General features: G+C 37.0%; 1 protein-coding gene across 5 annotated transcripts in view; it reads right to left on the minus strand.

The window, feature by feature from the left end:
- The window catches only part of TNIP1 (TNFAIP3 interacting protein 1), a 59,734-nt gene that overhangs the window by 35,375 nt on the left and 1,974 nt on the right, over positions 1 to 22,385 (minus strand). The window contains exons 1-3 of one of the 5 annotated variants that reach the window (XM_051978733.1): positions 16,694 to 17,486; positions 3,226 to 3,382; positions 430 to 561 (exon numbers count right to left, since the gene is read on the minus strand). In XM_051978733.1, the coding sequence (XP_051834693.1) occupies positions 430 to 561; positions 3,226 to 3,361 (268 nt within the window). In that variant the 5' untranslated portion in view covers positions 3,362 to 3,382; positions 16,694 to 17,486. Of the gene's footprint in view, positions 1 to 429; positions 562 to 3,225; positions 3,383 to 16,693; positions 17,487 to 22,385 lie in introns of those variants that run through there. The other 4 variants (XM_051978731.1, XM_051978730.1, XM_051978732.1 and 1 more) reach the window with 4 other exon arrangements.

Here is a 22,385-nt window from a genome sequence, read left to right on the forward strand (position 1 = left end):
TATAGGTGGACTAGATGCTTTCCAGTTCTTTCTCTATCTTTTCTAGCTCAGAATTTCTATGATGCTTAATCTCTTCACTTTATAAAAGTTGAAAATGAGACCCAAATTGTAGAAGTGTTAAAATCAGAAGCTGAGCAGGGTATGGTGGCCCACATCTGTAGTCCCTGCAACCTAGATGAAGGTGACAGATCAGAAATAGAGAAAATCAAAACTCCCATGTCAATAGTGGGATCAGGCTCATAAGCAGCTCTTGCACTTTCAACCTGAATGAGATAGGAAGACTCAATTTTTATTTTAAAAAAGAGAACATAATTTGGATGAGAGTATGGACAAATATGCATAGATACAGCGGACTTCTGGATGATAAACAAGTTCATTTTTTAGTACACATAGGGACTTCCACCCTAGAATAACACACTGCCATCATACCTGTGAGCTCAGCTAGGTGATCAAAGGAAGATGAGGGAGGAGATGGCTGGAGAAGCTCATTGTCCTTGGCCAGTTCCTCTACCTTTTGGCGCAGCTTGGATGCCTCCATCTGGGACTCTTCCAGCAGTTCCCCTGGGGCCAAAGGGGGAGAAAAGTGCAGCAAGAAGGTTCAGTTTCCTTAGTATTTATTTACCTTAACTGAGCAAGGTTTATTGCTTCCCATGGACCTAGAATTAAAAAACTCCACCAAACTGACTAAATCCCAAGTTTGGATATTCCAGTTCAATTCCTGGATTTCCCCCACTCTTTCCATGCTTAGATTTCATCACAGCCTAACTGGAAAGAGTAGGTGGAGGAAACAAAGTCTAAACCAATCTTGGCTACTTGTTGACAGCATGGGCTGTGTGGATGGGGAAAATACTTATTTAAAATGAAAGCTCTGGATTTGGGTGATAATTTTGCATTATCTTGGGGCATGGATTAGTTGAAAATATAACTAACTCTCCCTAAACCCATGGGGACACTAGAGCAAACTCCAAAGATGTCCAATTGTCCCAACATCTTCCTGCACTCCAACTATCTGCCCAGTTATCTGCAAAAGCAGGGAGCTTTTCTACATCCACCACTAAAGTTCTTGTCTTAACAGCCAGCCCAAGTTCCTACATTAGATCGCGTAAGAAAGACAGAGCTTGGATAACATAAAATTCAAGGATTTTTCTGTGAAAAGAAAGAAGATGAGAATGTATAAGAGGGATTCAGTGTTATGGTACATGAAAGGGGAATGAGGCACTGTAGAAGCATAAGAGGGCATGAGAGGCATCTTCCATAGCATGTGAAAGATTACTCAGGGATAGTCCCATGGCCCCAGGGCTGTAAGGAGTGAAATAAAAGCTAAAGAAAGAGCCCTTTTATCAGGATAGAATGACACCAGTGTACTTTGGATAAGATCAGTTGGAATATGACTGTGAGCAGAGCTTGTGGGGAAAATGCCATGAGATTATGTGAAGAGATCATCTCAAGCTTAAAAGCATGGTTATTTGTGGCTCCGTTAGCATTAAGGTCAGTCTTTTCATCCTAATACAGTAATAAATGGGGATAGTCACAAGTATCACAAGTATCTCCATTGGGTTAGGCCCAAAAATCATAGTACTCTACATTCCACACAGAGCAGATACTAGAAATGGAGGAATAAGTGATTATAGAGCTGTGTGTTTCAAACATAACCTAAAACTACTGATCTAAATTAGCTGAGATTACTTCCCATTCTCCATCCTTAGATAAGAATTGGCACAGAACCTCACTTTTCTTCAGCTGGAGGATGGGTACTATGTTCCCGCCCTGATACCGGCAGAGGAAGGAGCATTTTAGTATGGATTTTATTATGTACATCAGGATCTGAAAAATATCATACATAATGGGCAAAGTTTCCATGATAGCACAATGACTTTTTTTTTTTTTTGGGGGGGGGGGGCAAGCAGGAGAAGTAATCAGAGTTAAGTGACTTGCCCAGGGTCACATAGCTAGTAAGCATCTGAGGCTGGATTTGAACTCAGGACATTCTGACCTCAAGGCTGGTGCTCCATTTACTATGCCATCCACTTGTCTCTACAATAATCCTTGTTGAACTGTCTTTCTAAATTAAAATTACACACACACCCATTTCTAACTTTCTCCACCATTCCTATAGATAATTTGTTATGGTAGCTATTAAATAGGAGGAGGTACTTAATAGGAGAAGTAACAAGAAAAAAGTGTTTGAGAGAGCAGGAAAAGCTCACTTCAAAAGTCCCTTACACATCATGCCAACCTGTGATTCTTAAGTCACAATACAAGTCATAGCAGGGTTTCCTGGAGTGACTATAGCATGAGACAAATTAGAATGTCAAAATTTCCAGGTGACACCCTTTGTGATGGAATGGAACTCTAATCCTAAAAAAAATCTCTTACAATTTGGCAGCTTCCTCAGGGTCCTTGGAAACATGAGGCCAAAGGAAGGAAGCATTCCTAAAAGCCACAAGGACAAGGCTAATATAATAGATATTAGGACATGGAAAAAGGAATGGGCTATCTTTATTCCTCTGAATCCCCAAACCAGAAGAAGATGTCCATAAGACATATATATGAGAAATCTAGCTACTCCAAGATCACAGCATGCTTTAGGGAGGATCAACTACCTGAATCCTAAGAATATACTGCACATTCCTAAAAGATGTTTATCTTTAGTATCTCCACAGTACCTGTTTGGGACATTAAGTAAACATCTAATGGATGTCTGTTGGATGGATGAATGAATGGACAGGACAGAGAACAGAGATCCTGTCTAACTATATGAACAAGAAACAGCTAGGGGCACACTCACAAAATGTCAGGCAGAATATTTTGTGTTCTACCTGAGTTGACAGTTCTTATGTCCATTCTGTGCTCAGGCCACAGGCAATACCTCTTCCCTTATCTCTTATTCCTAGAATAAGGGCAAACATACCGGTTCCCTTATTCTGCACCCCCTTTTCCATCTTGTCCACTTGGAAACTGTCAGGGAAATGACTTCTCCTGAGCAGCAAGGAAAGCATTACTGACTTAGGGAGAGACTTGGGTAGGGCTGGGATCCATGAGGTAGCAATAACTCAACTCCAAGGAGTCAGGAGTACGCACTAGAGTAAGTCACAATATCAAACTATTACTTGGGAGTTAGCAAGCTATAAGCAAAGGTCCTTGGATGGTAAGACCATGGAGCAGGAGAATATTGGAATATCCTGGGATGAAGGGGAAAAGTGGGGAGATGGGTGTCTGCATTACCTAACATCTTTATCCCTTGCATTTTTTCCTTCAGTCGGGAATTCTCTTCCACTAGATGCTCAAAAGCGGCAGAGGCCTCTCCTTGCTTGCCCTCACCACCAGGGTCGTAGATCCGGTATGGTCCTCGCCCTTCCATGGAGGCAGCGTGCCCACCTGACTGTAAAGACAACAGCAGGATATCAGAGCCACTTGGCTCAGCACTCTGTCCATTTCCTGACACCAAGGAACCTCTTCCACCAGCCAAGCCCACACTAAATTACAACATACCCCCAAGGTCAAAAGACTTGGGGACCAAAAAAGTTCTAAGAGGCTTAGCAGGTATTGGAAAAAAAAAAAAAAATCAAAAGAACAGAGAGCTGGGAGAAGGTATTTGGCTACAGTTTCCAGCTAATGGAGAACCATGGTCAGGAACAATCATTTATATTCCCTAAAAAATAATAATAATCTCATCCTCAAGATTGTAAATTAAAGAACAACTGAATCTTATAAGTAGAAGAGTCCTCAAACAGATTAGAGTCCTCAAACAGGCTAGAGTCTCTGGAATTCACTTATTCATTCCTTTAATTCCAAAAGTCAATGAAACTTAAGTAATTTGCACAAGGTAATATAGTAGCTTTTTAGGAGATATATAACTTAGATCTTCTTCCTAATCTACTGCTTTTTCAACCATTCCATGCTGTCATATAAGTTATCTTAGCTCCACTAAAAATTACACTAAATAAACTAAAATAATCAGAAAAAGAAAAGGGAGGAAATTCTCAAAAGGATGACTTCACAAGAAGGGACAAAGAAAGATTTAAGAAATAAGCAAGCAAAGAGAAACTTAAAATATATAACTAATATATATGATGGAGGAAGAGACTCCTCAGTGAGGAATGTCTGTAGTACTCTTTAAACATGTGGCCAGCCCCAACTCAATATATATCTGGGATTATTTCCTTTAAGTTAAATCAAAAAACCACAATTTTACACTCAAAATCTCTACCATCCCCCTATCAACTATCTTATTTGAAAGAGAAACACCCCAAAGGTGAGACAAGACAGTTACTTTTCTCCAAAACAAGACTGAAACTCCCCTCCTGCCTTCTTCCCCCACCCCCTCACACAGTACTTCCCAGGGTAGGGTAGAGGACCGCACACAGAATGAAAAAGGCTAGGTATGAGGGTTGCTTATAACCCAGACAGACAAGTGGGTAGGCCCAGAAATAACCACAAAGAGTTATAGCAGAGATTATGTTGCTAAAACAAAGTACAAGGGGGTTGGAGGGAAGAGTGACAGTAGCAGCAATGGGATATTTGAGTCTGTACATCAAACCCACAGCCCCAGATATTAAGAAAGGACAGAAGACAGCACAAGTTCTAACCTAAACATCTTGACAAAAAAAAGGCCAGCCTCCTTCACTGTGTACTTTGTGGAATTTGCAAACTAATTCCTATGATCACAGAACTAGTGAGCAGTAGCTACTGAGCTTTCCTAAGCATAGACTAGAGTCTCTGGAATTCACTTACTCTGGGCCCACTATGCGCTACTGCCAAGGAAGTACTAACCAGCAAAAAGTAGAAGAGATTTCTTTATGAGATTTATTGGTCACCAGAAGTGACTAATTTCTTGGACGTTTAATATGACCCTCAATCAAAGGAATCTTCCAGAACACCAAAGCAATGAAGGCTAGAAATAGGTGTAAGAGAGAAGGCTGTTCTATATAAAAGCTGGAATCCAAGAGAAATTATAAACTTTAAGAGTTCTAGTCTTACTTCATCCAAAAAGTATATCAAGAACTGTGGAATTAAGTTTTATTAAGATAAAAGAGAAAAAAGCACCTGAAAGATGAAGACCACTCCACATGAGATTAGAACAAGGGATGCCAAATATATTTCAGTGTTTAAGTCTTGAAGGTCCAAGCCAGACTGATTTCTCTGCCTCAAATATGGAGAATAAAGTTGAAGATATGAGCCTCACCCACACCTTCTAGTTGTGCCTGTTTGCATAAGACCATAGTTCACTTACACTTGGGTTTCAAATTTGTCCCCTTACCATCCTATTAAGGCTTGGACTCCCATCAGCTTGCTAATATTCTTTCCAAAATGAGGCACTAAGATCTAAATATTATATTCTTAAATGATCTGAATAGTGGGAATTTAATTTCCTTAATTTTGTACATACTGTTCTTCTTTTAACTGAATAGTGGGAATTTAATTTCCTTAATTTTGTACATACTGTTCTTCTTTTAAAAGTCTAAAAGCACATGAACTTTTGAGATTAACAGTTTATGCTGTTGATCCATGTTGAACTTATAATCTCATAAAAATACCAGGATTTTTTTTTTCAGATACTTTTAGATCAGCAAGAAGATAGCAATAAGAAAGCTGACAGACGAGGTGGTTTTTTTTTTTTTTCTTTCTCTAACTCTTTTTAGGGCATCAAGAAGGAAACAGAAATGGCAGATCAATCTCTTTCAAAATCCCTACTATCCCTGCTCAGGTCAACAGCATTTTACAAAAGCAAAGCTTAAAGCCATTCTGGCATTGTTAGGTTATAGACTACTTAAGGACTTGTGGTCTTTGCCAGTGATACAATGGCTGTAAAAGAATCTTTCAGATAAGCTAATATCTTATACCACAGGACTTGTGGAAGGAGAGAGTAGTTGTACATAAATAGCTTAGCAACTCAAGAAAACTAAAAATTACATTAAATAAACTAAAATAATCAGAAAAAGAAAAGGGAGGAAATTCTCAAAAGGATGACTTCACAAGAAGGGACAAAGAAAGATTTAAGAAATAAGCAAGCAAAGAGAAACTTAAAATATATAACTAATATGTATGATGGAGGAAAAGACTCATAGGCTAAAACCAGAGGAGAATAATTCTATAACTATTCCTTAAATACAAAAAAGGAGAACAGAATGGACATAAGAACTGTCAGTACAAGGTTAAAGGCCTTATAAAAGAAATGAAGAAAGAAAGAATGAAAGGTAAACAACTTTAGAAGTTAAGTTTAGAAAAGTATTGGACTTATTAAAGAAATAAAGAACTTAAACAAAAGAATATTCAGTGCTCATTTTGGGGTCATTACAACATAAAAATAGCTAACTGATTAAAAATAACCATATTCCCCAAGTTAATTTTTTGGGGAAAATTATCGAAGAGATGTTTTAGAGAAATCAATAAAATAACAATTCATTTGAAAAATAAAAGAAGTGGAATGCATTGCTTTAATGGGGAAAATTATGAAGAAAAAAAAGGTGGGGATGAAGGGAGAATAGTACTTCCAGATCTCAAACCATATTGTATAACAGAAGACATCCAAATCATTTGGTATTAGGTAAAAAATAAAAGAGGTAAATCAATGAAACAGACTACATCAGGGAGAATCACAAACAATGGATTTCAATAACCCACTGTTCAATAAACCAGAAAACATAAATTACTTGGGAACCAACTCTTTATCTGATAAAAACTGATGGTTAAAATGGAAAACAATCCAGCAGAAATTAGTCTTAGACTAACATCTTAAACTAAATTCTACAACACATTTTTAAAGGATGTATAACCTTAATGTTAAAGCTCATACCATCAAAACATTAAAAGAAAAGTAAATCAGATCCTCTCACAGCTATGTGCAGGAGAAATATATTTAACCAAACAAGGGAAAGAAGCAATTACATAAGATGAAAACTAACTTTGATTACATGAATCCAAAAAGCTTTTATACAAACTAAATAAATGACCAATACAATAGGATAAGAAGAGAGGAACTGAAATGGTAAAAAGTCTTTGTATCAAAATTTTCTGGTAAGGATTTGTTTGCAAGACATATAAACAACTCAGCTTTAATAGCTTAAAATTGCACTAAAACTTTTTGGGACAGCTAGTATATGTGATTAAAAGCCATTCCCTATAGAATGGTGGTTCAAGGATATGAATAAAAAGTTCTCAAAAGAATTGCAAACGAGTAAGAACCTTTTGAAAGATGTGTCAAATCATTAATAAGTGAAATACAAATCAAAATAACATTGAGGTTTCATCTTACATCCTGTAAACTTGCAAGAATGACAAAAAATGGGATTAGTCAATGTTAGAGAGCTTGAGAGAAGATCATGTGTATGAGTAGCGATGTAAGTTCATACAATCATTTTTGGAAACAAATGGGATTATGGAAATAAAATTATTAAAATGTCCATTTTAATTCAGAGAATACATTATTAGGCTTAAACGCTATGAAGGCAATTTATAATAAGAATGTTCTCATATACACAAACATATTTATAATAACATTTTATGTGATAGCTAAGAATGGAAAGTAAAGTAGAAGCTCATCAACTGGGGAATAGCTATATAAATTGTGATAGAATGTAACAGATCATTACTGTGCCATTAGAAATAATAAATGTGATGAAAGCAAAGAAGCATGGAAAGACAAGCTCGTGCACAAAATGATATATAAAGTTATTTCAAAAATGTAAATAGAAAGAAATGCCATGAAAAAAACAGAAACAAGTGCTATAAAATTATAAAGAATAAGCATGGCTCAAAAAAAGAAATATGAGAAGATTCTTCTGCCCCATCTTTTACAAAAGTAGGAGGTCCACAAGTGTTGTACATTATACATAAGAGAGTTGGGTGATAAGCAGACATTTTGGTTGTACGTCTCAGCATGCCCTCACACCAGAGGGGCTAGTCCTCCCTAATCACCAGGAATCAAAGGATAGCCTTTTCATAGGCCATTTTGGTATAAACATGAAGTATATAAAGGGAAAACATGTAATAAGCCTGGAAAGGCAATTCAAATCAGACTATGTACTTCTCTGGGTCCCAATTTCCTCATCTGTAAAACAAGAGGGCTGATTATGAATTAAGAGTCCTTAATCTTTTTTGGATCATAGACCTTAGGGTTGATTGGTGAAGCTTATGAACCTCTTTTTAGGATAATTTGTTTTTTAAAATTCCTAAGTGAAGAAAATATCTACTATCAGTTAGAGGTTAGTGATAATAGAGACGCAATTTTCCCATCCAACTTCATGGAGTCCCTAGAATCTATCCTGGGACCCCTAGGGTAAAGGAGAAGAGGGTTGGGGAATCCCAGGTTAACAACCCCTTAAGTAGATTCCTAAGATCCCTTCCAGCTCCAATTCTATTATCTTATGACCTCAGAAATATGATTGTCAAACACTAGAACTCCCAGGTCAGAGCAATATGAGTGAGAAAGAGATCATGTACCAAGAACCTCCAGTCAGCATCATACATGCCTATTCATTAGCAACAAAAAAAGTTATACATTACTATATAGTAAAATACAATGGTAAATGGCTTGTATCTAAAAATAACTTATCCTGCAAAGCTGAGCATTTTCCTAACAGGATAAATGGACTTTTAACTGCTATTATATATATATATATATAGAGAGAGAGAGAGAGAGAGAGAGAGAGAGAGAGAGAGAGCGAGAGAGAGAGAGAGAAAGAGAGAGAGCGAGAGAGAGAGAGAGAGAGAGAGAGAGAGAGAGAGAGAGAGAGAGAGAGAGAGAGAGAGAGAGAGAGAGAGAGAGAGAGAGAGAGAGAATGCTAGGTAGTGCAGAGGATAGAGCATTTAAATCCAGCCTTGCATATTTATTTACTTGCTGTGCAACCTTAGACAAGTAATTCAATTCTGTCTGCCTCAGTTTCTTTATCTGTAAAATGAGCTGGAGAAGAAAATGCCAAACCATTCTAGTATCTCTACCAAGAAAACTCCAAATGGGATGATGAAGAATTGGCTGAAACTGAAAATAATTGAACAAAACCTTTTCTTTATGTCATAGACTTTGTCAATCTGGTAAAGATTATGGATTCTCTTTCTCAAAATTGGAAGGAAGGATCTATCAAGCACTTAGTATATAGCAGATATTTTGCTCTAAATGCTTTATACATTCTGTAATTTGATTTTCACAGCAAAACTACAAAGTAGGTGCAATAATTTTAAAATAATTTAAGCAGGGGCAGCTAGATGGCACAGTGGACAAAGCATCAGCCCTGAAGTCAGGAGGACCTGAATTCAAATCTGCTCTCAGACACTTAACACTTCCTAGTTGTGTGACCCTGGGCAAGTCACAACCCCAATTGCCTCAGCAAAAAATAATAATAATAATTTAAGCAAATGCTGCATTTCAATTAGTTAATGAAAATAAAGACATACTTTCCCCCCATCCAAGTTCAGAGATCTCCTAAAATCTATCATAAGTGAAGAACTCTGCTAAAAGAGGGGAAATCTCTCTCAAGCTGTAAATGGTACTAAAGAACAAGCCAAGCAAGACCCATCTGTCCTTCAACAACAGAGAGGATTCTCTTTTCCCCCAATAGGCTCTCAGCATTAGTACTGTCCTCTAATCAGCTAATTAACAAAGCCTGTCTCTCTTTTGCTTCCCTCCCTCCCTCCCTTCCTCTTCCCAAGGCTCAGCTTTCAGCTCAGTTGTCTACCTTCTCCTCTAGCTTCTATGCTTCTCTTTTCTGTCTAGCAATTATCTTGTCTTCTCTTGTGTGATTTCTATTCTGCTTCTGTTCACTGGCTCTGCTGGTTTGGAATAGTGTCTTGAGATGTTAAACAATTCACCTTGACCTCAAGATAAGAAACAAACTATTTCTATCAAGTATAATAAAATAGTTATTATGCAATGGTCCCATGGTACTAAAAACAGTTTTTTGAAGAAGTTTCCCAGCAATGAATTCCAAAGTCTTGAAAAGTATATTCAAATTAATTGTTTCTTCTTTACATTAGTCAATGCTCTTGCTTCTAAAACTTTACTTAATATTTTGGATTCTTTTTCCAGATTGTCCTTCACTTTTGTGTATTTTCATTTCTAATCAGTTCTTTTGCTCTTTTGTTTCTTTAGTGAGGTTTTCTGGATCTATTCATCCCTTTTTTTCCCTTTACAAAACCAGCACCCTAATTCAGTATCTTATCACCTCTTAACTGTAATACTGTAGTATTCAACTAAAATCTTTCCCTGCCTCCAGTCTAATATTCATAAGGTATATATCTATTAAACTGATATTCTCATGCTCATGTAGATTGTGACTCCCTATTATCTCATAAATTTAAAAAAAATTCTTATTATTGGCATTTAAAATCCTTCACAAGTTTGTTCCAATGTATTTTGTGGAGTGATTTCACATTTTTATACTTCAGATAGTCTTCATTTAACTGTTCATGGTACATCATATTTCATTTCTGACTTATTTTGCCTTTGCAAAAAACCTAAAACACTTTCCTCAACTCTATTACTTGGAATCCCCAGCACAAGTGCCACCTCCTATAAAGATCTTACCTGATTCATCAAGTTAGTAGTGTTTCGCCTACAGATAGATTACTCAAATAAATATGTAAATATAAAGAGAAAGAAATAAAAATATTGCGTTCATTTATGTACATGTTGCTTGCCTCCAACAGAGGAAAAAAAAAGATTTAAAAGCTCCTTGAAAAGAAGAACTATTCAGAATTTTTTTGTATTTGCATTTCTAAGGCTTGACACAAGGCCCAGAACATAACAAGCTTACAAAATTGAATTGAGATTAAGCTGGGAAAAGTATAAAGGAGAGAAGAGAAGGGGGTGCCACTAAGTAAAACAAACCGATTAAAAGCCTGATTACACCCCCCCAAAAAAAAAAGACGGAAAAAGCAAGAACCGTTAATTTAATGCTAGACTGAGAAAGAAAAGGGAAGAGACAAAAATTGGGTTGTTTTAGCAATGCCAATAGCAAAAAAGTAGTGCTAAGTTTTTTTAAAGTAAGAAAAATTGTAGCAAGATTTGATGCAAGGGAAAACAAGCTTAATTGTAAATATCAATAGGATAAACTGAACCATAAAATGGAAGAGAGTAGCAGAAAGAATAAGAAAGTAAAATCCAACTATTTGTTACATGAAGAAAATATAATTAAAATGTAAAATGAAGAATTGAGGCAAATTATTATGTCTCAACTGAATTTTTTAAAATACAATCAGAAATCATGATAAAAATAAAAACATTGAGAGATAAGTTAGGAAAATACATTATAAAGATATTAGAAACAATATCACTATCAAAAATACATGTTCTGATAGTCTATCATTTAAATACTTAAAAGAAAAGCCAACTGAATTATAAAATTTAGATTTTATATATTTTATATGTAATATATATAATATATATAATATATATTTTACATACACATACACACATATGCACATATAACCATCTATTTAGTATGAGTAGCAAGAAGATTAAAATGGAATTTGAACCCAGGTCCTCCAGAATTAGTCCATTTCCTAATAAACCACATTTCTTCCCTCTCCATCCTAACTACACAATAGGTTTTTTAAAATTTTACATAAAGCCTTTTTCTGTCTCACCTACTTTTCCTATGTTACTATATTACACATTATTCTTCTTATACACCCTTAGTATACTATCTTACATAGAGCAGGCACTTAATAAAAGGCCTGCTGAACTGAACTGAACTCAATTGTTGACTTCAATGTGCTTCTTTTGGATTTAGATAAATCTACCACCGAGACCCAAAAAGAAATAGTCTCAGCAAACAAAAAGAACAAATGTTTTCCTAAGAACTCCAAGGGTATGATCACCAGGGTTACATACTGTAATCTGACCGCTTTCCTTTTGAACAGGATGGACGTGATAGACCACAACAGAGCATCTCTAGTGCCATTGTCTTACTTTTCCATGTTCAATAATAACCTGTTTGTCTTATCTCACCAACACCTTCCCAAACTTCTCTTACTCAAATACTCCTCAGCCTCCATACTACCCAATCTAAATCTAATAACATCCCATCCCCAAGTGGAAAAATAGAGACATATACATACATACATATATGTGTGTGTATATATAATATGTGTGTATACACACACACACACACACACACACACACACACACATATATGTAAGGGCTAAAGGCATAGTTTAGAAACAGTAAACACCTTGAATAGTGAAAGCTGCTAAGGCTGGTTTGTAAAGAATAAACTTGTCCATCTCTCTCAGTGACACAATTTTAATTCTTGAGCGTTCCCTCAAATTGGAGGAAACTCAGAGAAGGGAAAGGAGAAAGTAAAGGAAATCAGGGAGAAAGACAACTGACTTCAGAGAAGCAAAAGCCTCCCTTCCAAATTCTAATCTCCCTGCCTTCTCTCAGGATTAAGGCAGAGCAAAAGAACAGGAACACAGGGCAGCCCATAACTGATACTTCAGAGTATATGGATTTAAAAGGACAGTGGCAAAGTACCTGACCTTGAGGCTGGTGAGTAACAAGAAAGAAAATGCCTTAGCTGGGTGGGGAAAACAAATGTTCCCTGATTAATGGATTGGCTCCCTCTTCCATTAAAATACCAACCTTAGGCTCCTGAGAATGACATTCCAGTGACACAATTCCCATCTCCCCAACTCTGATTTCCTTATGTGTGAACAACCCATAAATGGAACTGTAGACATCAAGTCTACAGCCTTCCCACCTCAAGTAACAGTCTGGTTATTGATCTTCAAACTTAGGTGTTCTCAGATTGAGCTCTTCAGACCCCATCAGCTTCCTAAAAAAAGGTTCACAAGTTTTACAGGAATTAATGACAATCTGTGAACCAACATAGTAAAGGGAAAAAGCAAATGAACTTCCTACTATAAGAGAACCAGCTGCTCAGGCCAACACTGAAACTGGGGGTGGAGGGAATATAACCAAGAGTTTTTTTAAATACTCAAAGAGGTATAACTGGGTATTGAAAAATGAGATGGTCTGCCCAATATTTCATCACAAGAATGATTAGGTCTGCCCTAATACACATATCCAATGCCTTGCACTATTCTCCTTTCAACATAGAAAATAAAAAAATAAAGGAGACTGTAGAGAGGTCTCCATTATCCCATGACTCTCTATCCCCCACCCCAAACACACATAAACACATTTGCAGAAATACATAAGAACAATCTAGAGGAAGTAGCAGTAAGAATGAGTCCCCAAAGGGAATGGAGGTGGGGTGAGAGAAACAGAGGTTTTCATCAGACATACCATACTATATTTCATCAAAGAGAAGAATCCACATAGTGGAGTTTAAAACTGGAAAAAGTAGCAGAAATCAGTTGAAAAAGGCCACAATTTAGGAAGAAAATTTGAATGTGCAAAAAGTAATAAGGGAAAAAAAAGAAAGAAATAGAGGGAAATAACATATCACTAGGAATATTTAAAGTGGGAAGACTATCCAAAGGAAGAAGAAATCATGCCTTTTCATCATGTCCCTTTCCTATTCAAAAACCTGTGATGGCTCCCCAGTGCCTCTAGAACAAAGTTCTGAAATTTATGAGAACCACGATCTTGTTTTAACTCATCTTTCCAGTTGGATCTGCAATAATCCTCTTCAATCTAGCCCAAACTTCAATAATATGTCTTCTTGCTATGACAAGAAGGGATCACAAGCTTATCTCTTCAACTTTGCCTATTACATTTCTATTTTTCAAGGTCTACCTCATTCAGAAAGGATTTTTCTGAAAACTACAATCCAAAATAATCTCTCCAACCTCTTTATTCTAGTGAAAAGGCAATGCTATCATCCTACCTTTTACTATTTATTCTCTTTCCCCAAGCCTCTCCCACTAAAATGTAAACTCCTTGAAGAAATATACTAACGATAATAATAGAAGCCAGCATTTAAAAAGTGTTTTAATGTTTTATTAATATTTTCATGGCATTTTCTCTGGCTGTCCCTTATGCCTGGAATTCTCTCCTTCCTTCATTCCGCCTACAGATAGATATCCTTGGTTTCCTCTAAATCTCAATTAAAAATCCCTTCTTTTACTGCAAAGTTTTGCCCAATTCCTCTTTATTCTAGTGATAAAAAGGAAATTTTAATAGGATTGTACTAGAATGTGTGTGTGTGTGTGTGTGTGTGTGTGTGTGTGTGTGTGTTGTTTCCCCCACTAGATCATAAACTCATTAAGGGCAGGGATTGTCTTTGCTTATTTCTGTCTCCCAGCACTTAGTACATACAGTACCTAGCACACAGTAGGTGCTTAATGAATGTTTGCTGATGTTATTTTACCCTCACAACAACTATGTGAGGTAGACATGATCTCATTTTACAGACAAGGAAACGGGGCCAGAAGCAATTAAGTAAATTGCCCAGGACCAAGGCAAGAAATAGGGAAATCAAGAAGAGGGAGGTTTAGTAGGAAAAATAAAGATTTCTATTTGGACCTGTGTTTCTGTATCTCTAGGACATCCAGTTAGACAGATTCTGGACTACAATTCAGAATGGAGCTGGATATTTTTGCATATATATGACAAAAGAACTCACAGGAGCTGATGATATCACTAAGTACAGAAAGAGATGAGAAGAGGGTCCGGACAGAATCTATCAGATAAATTTAACACTGCCTCAGTCAATCACTAGCTGTGTAACTCCTAGGACAAGTCACTTAAACCTGTCTGCCTCAATTCCTAATCTGCAAAATGGGAATAGCATCACTTCCCTCTTAGAGTTATTGTGAGGATTAGATGAGATGTTTTTATAATACATTTTGCAAAGATGAAAGCACTCTATAAAGGCAAGCTATTATAATTGTTAAATCTAATCCAATATCACAGTCCTCAGCACTTGACAATAAATTCCGTATGGGCAATTTAGGCATGAGCACCAGCTTTCAACGTGGGCTCCTCAATCTCCAGGGGACAAGCAGCAGTTAAAAGATAAGAGCCAGGGACATATATCTACTTACGGCTCACCACAAGGTGCTTCTCCCACAGCGCCTGCCAGCTTCCTCAACCTCCTTAACTTCACCCCCCTGTACTTTTCAGCAGAGGGAGAAGTCAGGAATGATTAAGAACTGAATACTCATCTATTCCCTTCCACAAGCTCCTTTTCCCATCTCATATACACACTCATAGGTATCTATCTATCCATATCTATTTATCTATACATACATCTGTAGTATACATATATAGTTATTATAAATGAGAGAATATATGTGCAGTGCTTTGCAAACCTTAAGTTACTATATCAATATTAGGTAGATGATAGAGATAAACACACATATATATACAAATGTAAGGAAACTGATTTCCCCTCCTCTGTGCATATAGTTACCACACATACCCATGAAATTTATACTATATATCCAAAAAACATACATTACATAATCATGTCCACACAATTATGTGTACAGTTAACCATAAACGGGTACTCAAAATCTCCTATATAGTATGATTCCCACATACAGAACTGTACATGTACATTCACAAATTAGTGTCTCCCTACATAAATTCATGCCTAGATACATGTAGTTTCTTATACCAGACTCTAAATCCCTTATATGCAATTTCTGTACTGCATATCCTATTAAGTAGACAAGTATCCCCATATAATAGTTATCTCATACTTATCAATGTATCTACTCGCATGTGTACATGCACACACATATATATTCCCATAACTGTAAACATGTAATCTTTTATTCAATAGATACATATAATAAAGTCATCTTACACCATATCAGGACATCCACTCATAGATGTACAAGCACATATAAAACACATATATGTATGGTTTACATGTAATATTATTTTGCAAGACATATAGTAGTTCCATTAAACTTATCATACATGTGTGCATGCATGCATATACACATGGTACACATTTATATAGGTTATAAAGTACATCAAATTCACATATATCTATGGACACAAACAACTTATGCATAAACATACTTGGTATACAGATTTCTCTACCTGTGCACATATGTACACTTGTACATATTATTGTGCCATTCTCATAAACATACTGTCTATATGTAATTTTGTATTAGGTGGACAATTACTCATATGTACATGTAAACAGTTATTTCCCCTTATGTATAATCCTATTTAATATACACACTCCTCAAACTCCTATGTATACTAATAACATGTGCACACATACACTTCCATATACATACTCTGCAAATGTAACTGAGTAAACATGCATTAATCATATGTACATTCTACATAAACTCTATTGACGTACGATGTAGTTGCTGAAAGCTTATAACTGCTTAATAATGTTTTTATGAAAGCTTTTAACGGCACTAAGGCTTTTGGGACAAAATATGTATAAATCTGGAGATTATATACAAGGGATCTATGTAGCTCTCTATGTTACATATGTATAGCTGGAAGCTTTAACACCTTTTAACTGCACTAAGCCTTTTGAAACACCCCGTATATATATATATATTTATACACATATCCATGTAAACAGTCCCCTTCCCTTTAATACATACACCGGCTCGCACACACTCGTACACACTCACGCACATAGACTTAAATATACAACCCTCCTCCCATCCCCCTCTCAGCCCACCCTCGAGAGCCTAGGCCGCCTCCATTCACCCCCTCACTCTTTCACCTTCCCGGCCCGGCCAGTCAGAGGTGTCCCATCAGAGTGACAGGACAGGCCCCGAAACTGCCGCCAGGCTCACTCTTACCCAAGTCAAACCCACCGTGTGGGGGCCCGCGATCTCGGTGTCCCTGCTCCTCTTGGGGTTCTAGGGTTCCGGCTTCACTTCCTCTGGAGATGGGGGGCGGGGGAAGGCGGGGCAGAGCGCCGAAAGGGGCGGGAGAGGGAGGAAGTGAAGAGGACCGGCTCCACAGCCCCACCCCTGGGAAAGTCCCCGATGATTGACGGGAAGCCTGTCCTATGGGACTCCCACCTTGGGGGCGGGCCGGAGAGGCCCTGACAAAGATGATAAACAGCGGAGCGGGGGAGGGGTTGGAGAGCCGTCGTGTCGCCTCGCCGAGCGTCGCTCCCGGGAGAAGTTCGGAGAAGTTCCGGATCAGACCGAGGCCGGGCGGTGGGCTTGCGTGTGTCCCTCACAGACTGATTCGAGTGGGGGTGCCCTACGCGTCTTGTCACGCACACACATATACAGACTTCCACAAGCACACACATCCACACGATAGAATACAGGTAACATACGCCTAAAATGCTTTAGACTCTTAGCTGTGGACTGGCATCTAAGCTATACTAGGGATAACGTGAATGCAGAACTTGGAGTCAAGAAGATCCGAATCGAATCCTACCTCACTAACTGGGCTCGTCGCAAAATTTCTCTGTGCCTGGGTTTCCTCATCTGTAAAATGGGAATAATAATAACACCTACTTGGTCTTTTTTTTTTTTTTTTAGCTGAAAGATGTAAAGTTTTTTGCAAATCTTAAAATATTATATAAATGGTAATTATTAGAGATCAAGGACTTGTCATTCTATTAATCAACAAACATTCATTGAATGTTAATGAATTCAAAGTAAGGCAGAAACGTTCAAGCAAAGCCAAAGCACAGCATCGAGTAGATATTTTTGACGCTTCCTTATCCTAAACCGGACTGGTCAAAAACTACAATAGCTATTTTATTAAGAGGTCCACTTTTAGGACCTCCACTCCAGTTTCGGGGCTCTATCACCTCTAGCCTGGGAAATAATAATCTCTTAATCGGACTCGGCTTCTAATCTCTACCCCTCTCCAATATATATTCCTTTCATATAGTTGCAGAATTGATATTGCTAAAAACAGATTTTTACCATGCCACTCTTCTAATTTAAAAAAAGAAAAAGCACAGTGACTCCCTATTGCCTCTGGGATAAAATACAAAATCTCAAGCTTTCCACTCTTGATTTAATAGGACTTTCTGTTCCTAAGCATTGTTTCAGTAGAACACTCTTGTTAGTTAGGCTCCACATATTTCAGTTTCTGCCTCAGTGGCTTTGGAAAGGTGCCCTCCATGTCTGGCCCACCCTCCTTCCTCCTCACCTCCATTTCATAGAATCCTCAGATTCTTACAAAGATCCAGTATCACCTCCTAAATTATGTTCTTCTGAATTTTCCCAAGTTGTTAAGGTTCTCATTTTTAAAATTATATTGTATTACTTTAAAGGTAATTTCTACTTACTTCTCTGTGTACTTGTTGGATCCCCCAATAGAATATTGGGGGGGATCTGTGAGGGTAGGAACTACCTTTCTTTCTTATTCCTTTAATCTTTACTTTTTTTTTCTTCCTTCCTTCTGGCTTACAATTAGTTAAAAATTTAATGTATGTTCAGCTGAATGCACAAACAAATATACTCAGAGGTAGGCATGCATACATGGACACATGCAAATAAATGCTTACATGCAAACAAGGAGACAAACATTTACAATGATGTGGTCACACAGACTCACATGCATAGGCACATAACCCCTGAGGCACTAAAACACACACATTGTACTCTATCCTAGTACGCACTAAATCCCTGATTCTCAACCTTTCCTCTTAACAGAAACCCAAATTGTATTTCAGCAACTCAAAAATGTGACCAAAATCTCAAAATAGTTTTAATGCTCGTTTATGTAAATGTTTAAAATTAAAATAATAAAATCTAATTACAATGTTCTTTAAAAGGAGATAAATAAAGGGGAAAATAGCAAAGCCAATCATCAAAAGACTGAGGATAGTTAGGCAGGGCTTTCAAATGTGCACATGTGTTGTAGCCTGAATATATCTTCAAACATATAAGAAAGTATTTACAAAGAAACACTTTCAAACATGCAGATTTCTGGACACTTCCCCAACCCCAAACTCAGATGCATTCACATATATGAAGCCATTGGGTTGCTCTATTGTAGTTTTCCCTCCCTTAATGTCTAGCTAACTTCTTTCAGCTGTTACCTCTTCTTAGAATTAACTTTACAGGGCAACTATCCACACGATGGATAGAGCATCATCCCTGGAGTCAGAAGGACCTGAATTCAAAAGTCAACCCCAAACCCTTAACACTTCCTAGCTGTGTGATCTTGGGCAAGTCACTTAACCCAATTGCCTCACACATGCACAAAAACAAAACAAAAAACTAACTTTGCTCATCTCCTCAAACCTAGAGGCCTGAAACTCAAATTCTATTCAGAAAAAAAGTGCTTTGTTTTTGTTTTTAATGGGTGTTATGTACTTATCTGTATTTTTCTCTATGAGACTTTAGGATGGTGCATGCACTTTAATCTTTTGACACTAAAAAAATATACCATTAAAATGTAAAATCCTTGAGGGAGGAGACAGTTTGTTTTGTTTTGTTTTTTACTTTCTTTGGTGTCAGCACTGTTTGGCACATAGAAAGCATTTGAGTAAATACTTGTTGACTTACTGATGGCTTAAAAAAAAAAAAAAAAAACCCTGTGTTGGCTTGAATGCACATTTTCAGCTAGAAGGAATAGACTATCTTTTCTTCCATAAAATGAGATAATTGGGTTGGATGGCCTCAAAAGTCCCCTAAAGGTCTAGATCTATGAAATTATCATGCTTCTTAGCAAATCCTATGCCAGTTTCAACATGGGAATGAGAAGGAAAGGGATTACAGGATCAGCCCAACCTCTTAAGCCTTACTTAAAGCTATTATTCCCCTCCTTAAAATCAGAATCTGAGAGCCGAAAGTTACCTGGGTCCACCAAGACAAAAACAATTTAATGAAAAGGGGCTTTAATTTGGCAAGTATTGTTTGGGAAGAACCCATTCTTTTAAATTGAGAAGAAAATAGAAAATCACTTCATTATCTTTGCTAAGAAAATCCCAAATGGGGTCACAAAATCAGAACCAACTGAAAAACAACTCTACAACTACAACAAATATTCCCTTAAATGCCAACTGATTGTGAGTTTGTGATTCTCATATTCTGACTATTTCTTTAGGATTTAGCCAATAACTTTTCAACTTGACCTCCCAAAGAAGGAGATGGTAGCTAGTGAAGTTACTGAGCACCTTCAAGAAATAAAGAAGATTGAAGCCGGACAAGCACCAAGAACTAAAAACAAATATAAACTTGTCCCCTTTAAGAATTTCCATAAAGTCTTTCAGAAAACAGTAAGTCATAGAACATCAGAGGGAAAATGTCTTGGCCTATGTCACAAAACTAGTGTAAGGGGTGTGACCAGGAGGGTACTTGTCTGGACTGATTAGGGCAGGTGTTTGTGACTAAGATTAGGAACCAACTCTTTCTTTGCTCCTGGAAAGTTTGTGTTATTCTACCCCACATATTTCACCCACAATTCTTGCCACTTTCTAAACTAAAACACCCTTCCCCAGTTTCCATTCCTCGATGTGTACTCTCTCCCCTTACCAGGATTTAAGCTAATAATAAACTATGAGTCCAAAAGAATGAAGATAAATAAAACACTTGCCTCATGACAGAAAGAAGATGAATTTAAAACGGAGAAAGCCATTTTTAGACATGGCTAATGTGGAAGATTGTTTACCAACTATGTTGCTATGTAATGAAAATCATAGCAACTTTATGTTGCTATGTAATGAAAATCTTATTTCCATGTTTAGTTTTATTTTAATTCACTTAATTAGAATGAAAAAAAAACAGAATCATATTTTTAAAAGAAAGAATAAATGATAATTTTTCTGTGGTACATCACATTTATTTCAATATAATTTCCTGAAATTATATTGCTATATAATGAAATTATTCTGAATTAAAGCTCAAGCACTGAGCCACATTTCTAAAAGAGGTATACTGAAAATACACTGCATCATTTTGCTACCTAAAAACAAAAATATTTCAATGTACTCCCTTGATTGGATAGGACTGCTATTAATAGTATTATAATGAGTAACAAATTGGAAGTATTATTTTTTAAAATGTTTCATGTGCACAGGATTTAAAGTGCACAGGCAATTTCTATTTTTAAATCATGGTAGTGCTAAGATGTATGCTGTACAATAAAATAAATGTTTGGAGGTTTTTTAAAATATAAAGTAATCTTTTTAAGTGTAGATTCTGTATTTAATTTTGCATTTGTGACACTAGCACTTAGCACAGAATTTGTAAGACACATAATAGCATTCAATAAATATTTTTTCATTCACTTTTCATACATTGATAGGTGTATATATTCTCAAAAGTCTTAATTTTTATCATTCATTCCCAATAAGGTATGGGTAGGTGAGCACCCAAGCCCAGGATATTCCATACATTCAAACGATGGTTAATCACTTCATCATAGAATCAGTGGGGGTGGGGGAGAAGGTAGGGATGAGAGGGGAAGAAGAGGCCCTATTCTTTAATTTCGCAGCCTAACCAAATTCCTCTAGGTCATGTCCTCTACAACAGAGAGGCAAAAGCATAATAGCTAAAGAATGAAGACTCACTCCTAGTCTAGGACTTTTTCTATGATACCACAGTACCTCTGCAAATCCCACTGTTAAACCCACAAATGCAAAATTATCAAATTCCCACCAGCCAGCCAACAAGTCTTTGTCGACCCACTTACAACCACATTTGAATATCTCTTTCCTCCAGTTTTATCTTTTCAGATTTCCTTTCAGGAACTCCAATAGGTACTCCTTTTGGGAAAGGAGGAATGGGGAACAGGAGGAGCTCCCCCCTACCCCTGACACCTGCTAAAAAGGGGATTTCCAAGTTAGAAAATTAACCCCCAAAGCCTGGGACTGGGGAGTACAACCTCTAACTACTTATCTCTGGATCAAATGAGATAATGTTTGTAAAGCACTTTGCAAACCTCTTTAAATGTGAGATGTTATTATTAATTTCAACAAAGTGGGAAAACTACTCTTTCAAAATTCTACAAAGACTATCACAGCTTCCTCTAGAGTGTTTGCCAGGACAGACAACATAACTGATCCCCAAGCTCACCAGACCCACATTCTGAGACTGGATCACAGATTGTAGGATGTTAAGAACTGGGAAGTTCTTTTGAGATTTTTCTTCCCTATACTCTTTGGCTTTCAGTAAGCTTCTCCTACCTCTTTCTATGCCCCCTATTCAATATTAAGGGAAACAAAATCTAAAGTTTACTATGCATATGTACATGAGGATAATATGCTATTTGCTAAATATTCTTTCTAAGTTTCAAATGGTGAGGAAGGGGAAGGTGGGGAAAGAGATGGGTGTATCAGTTTGGGAACTTCTGATCCAATCCATCTCATTCATTTCATTAACAGATTACGGCACTGAGGTCCAGAGATCAGGAAGTTACTTGTCCAAGAACACATAGGTAATGAGTAGCAGAGATTGGAATATGACCCTTTGGGTATCTTACTTCTAAATCTAGTACTTAACTGCACTGTTGAACCTGGGTTGGAATCAAAGTCTCCAAATTCTAAGTCCTATTTGCTCTCTCCCATTCTTC

The sequence above is a fragment of the Antechinus flavipes genome, chromosome 2, assembly GCF_016432865.1.
Source record: "Antechinus flavipes isolate AdamAnt ecotype Samford, QLD, Australia chromosome 2, AdamAnt_v2, whole genome shotgun sequence".
Classification (NCBI taxonomy): domain Eukaryota; kingdom Metazoa; phylum Chordata; class Mammalia; order Dasyuromorphia; family Dasyuridae; genus Antechinus; species Antechinus flavipes.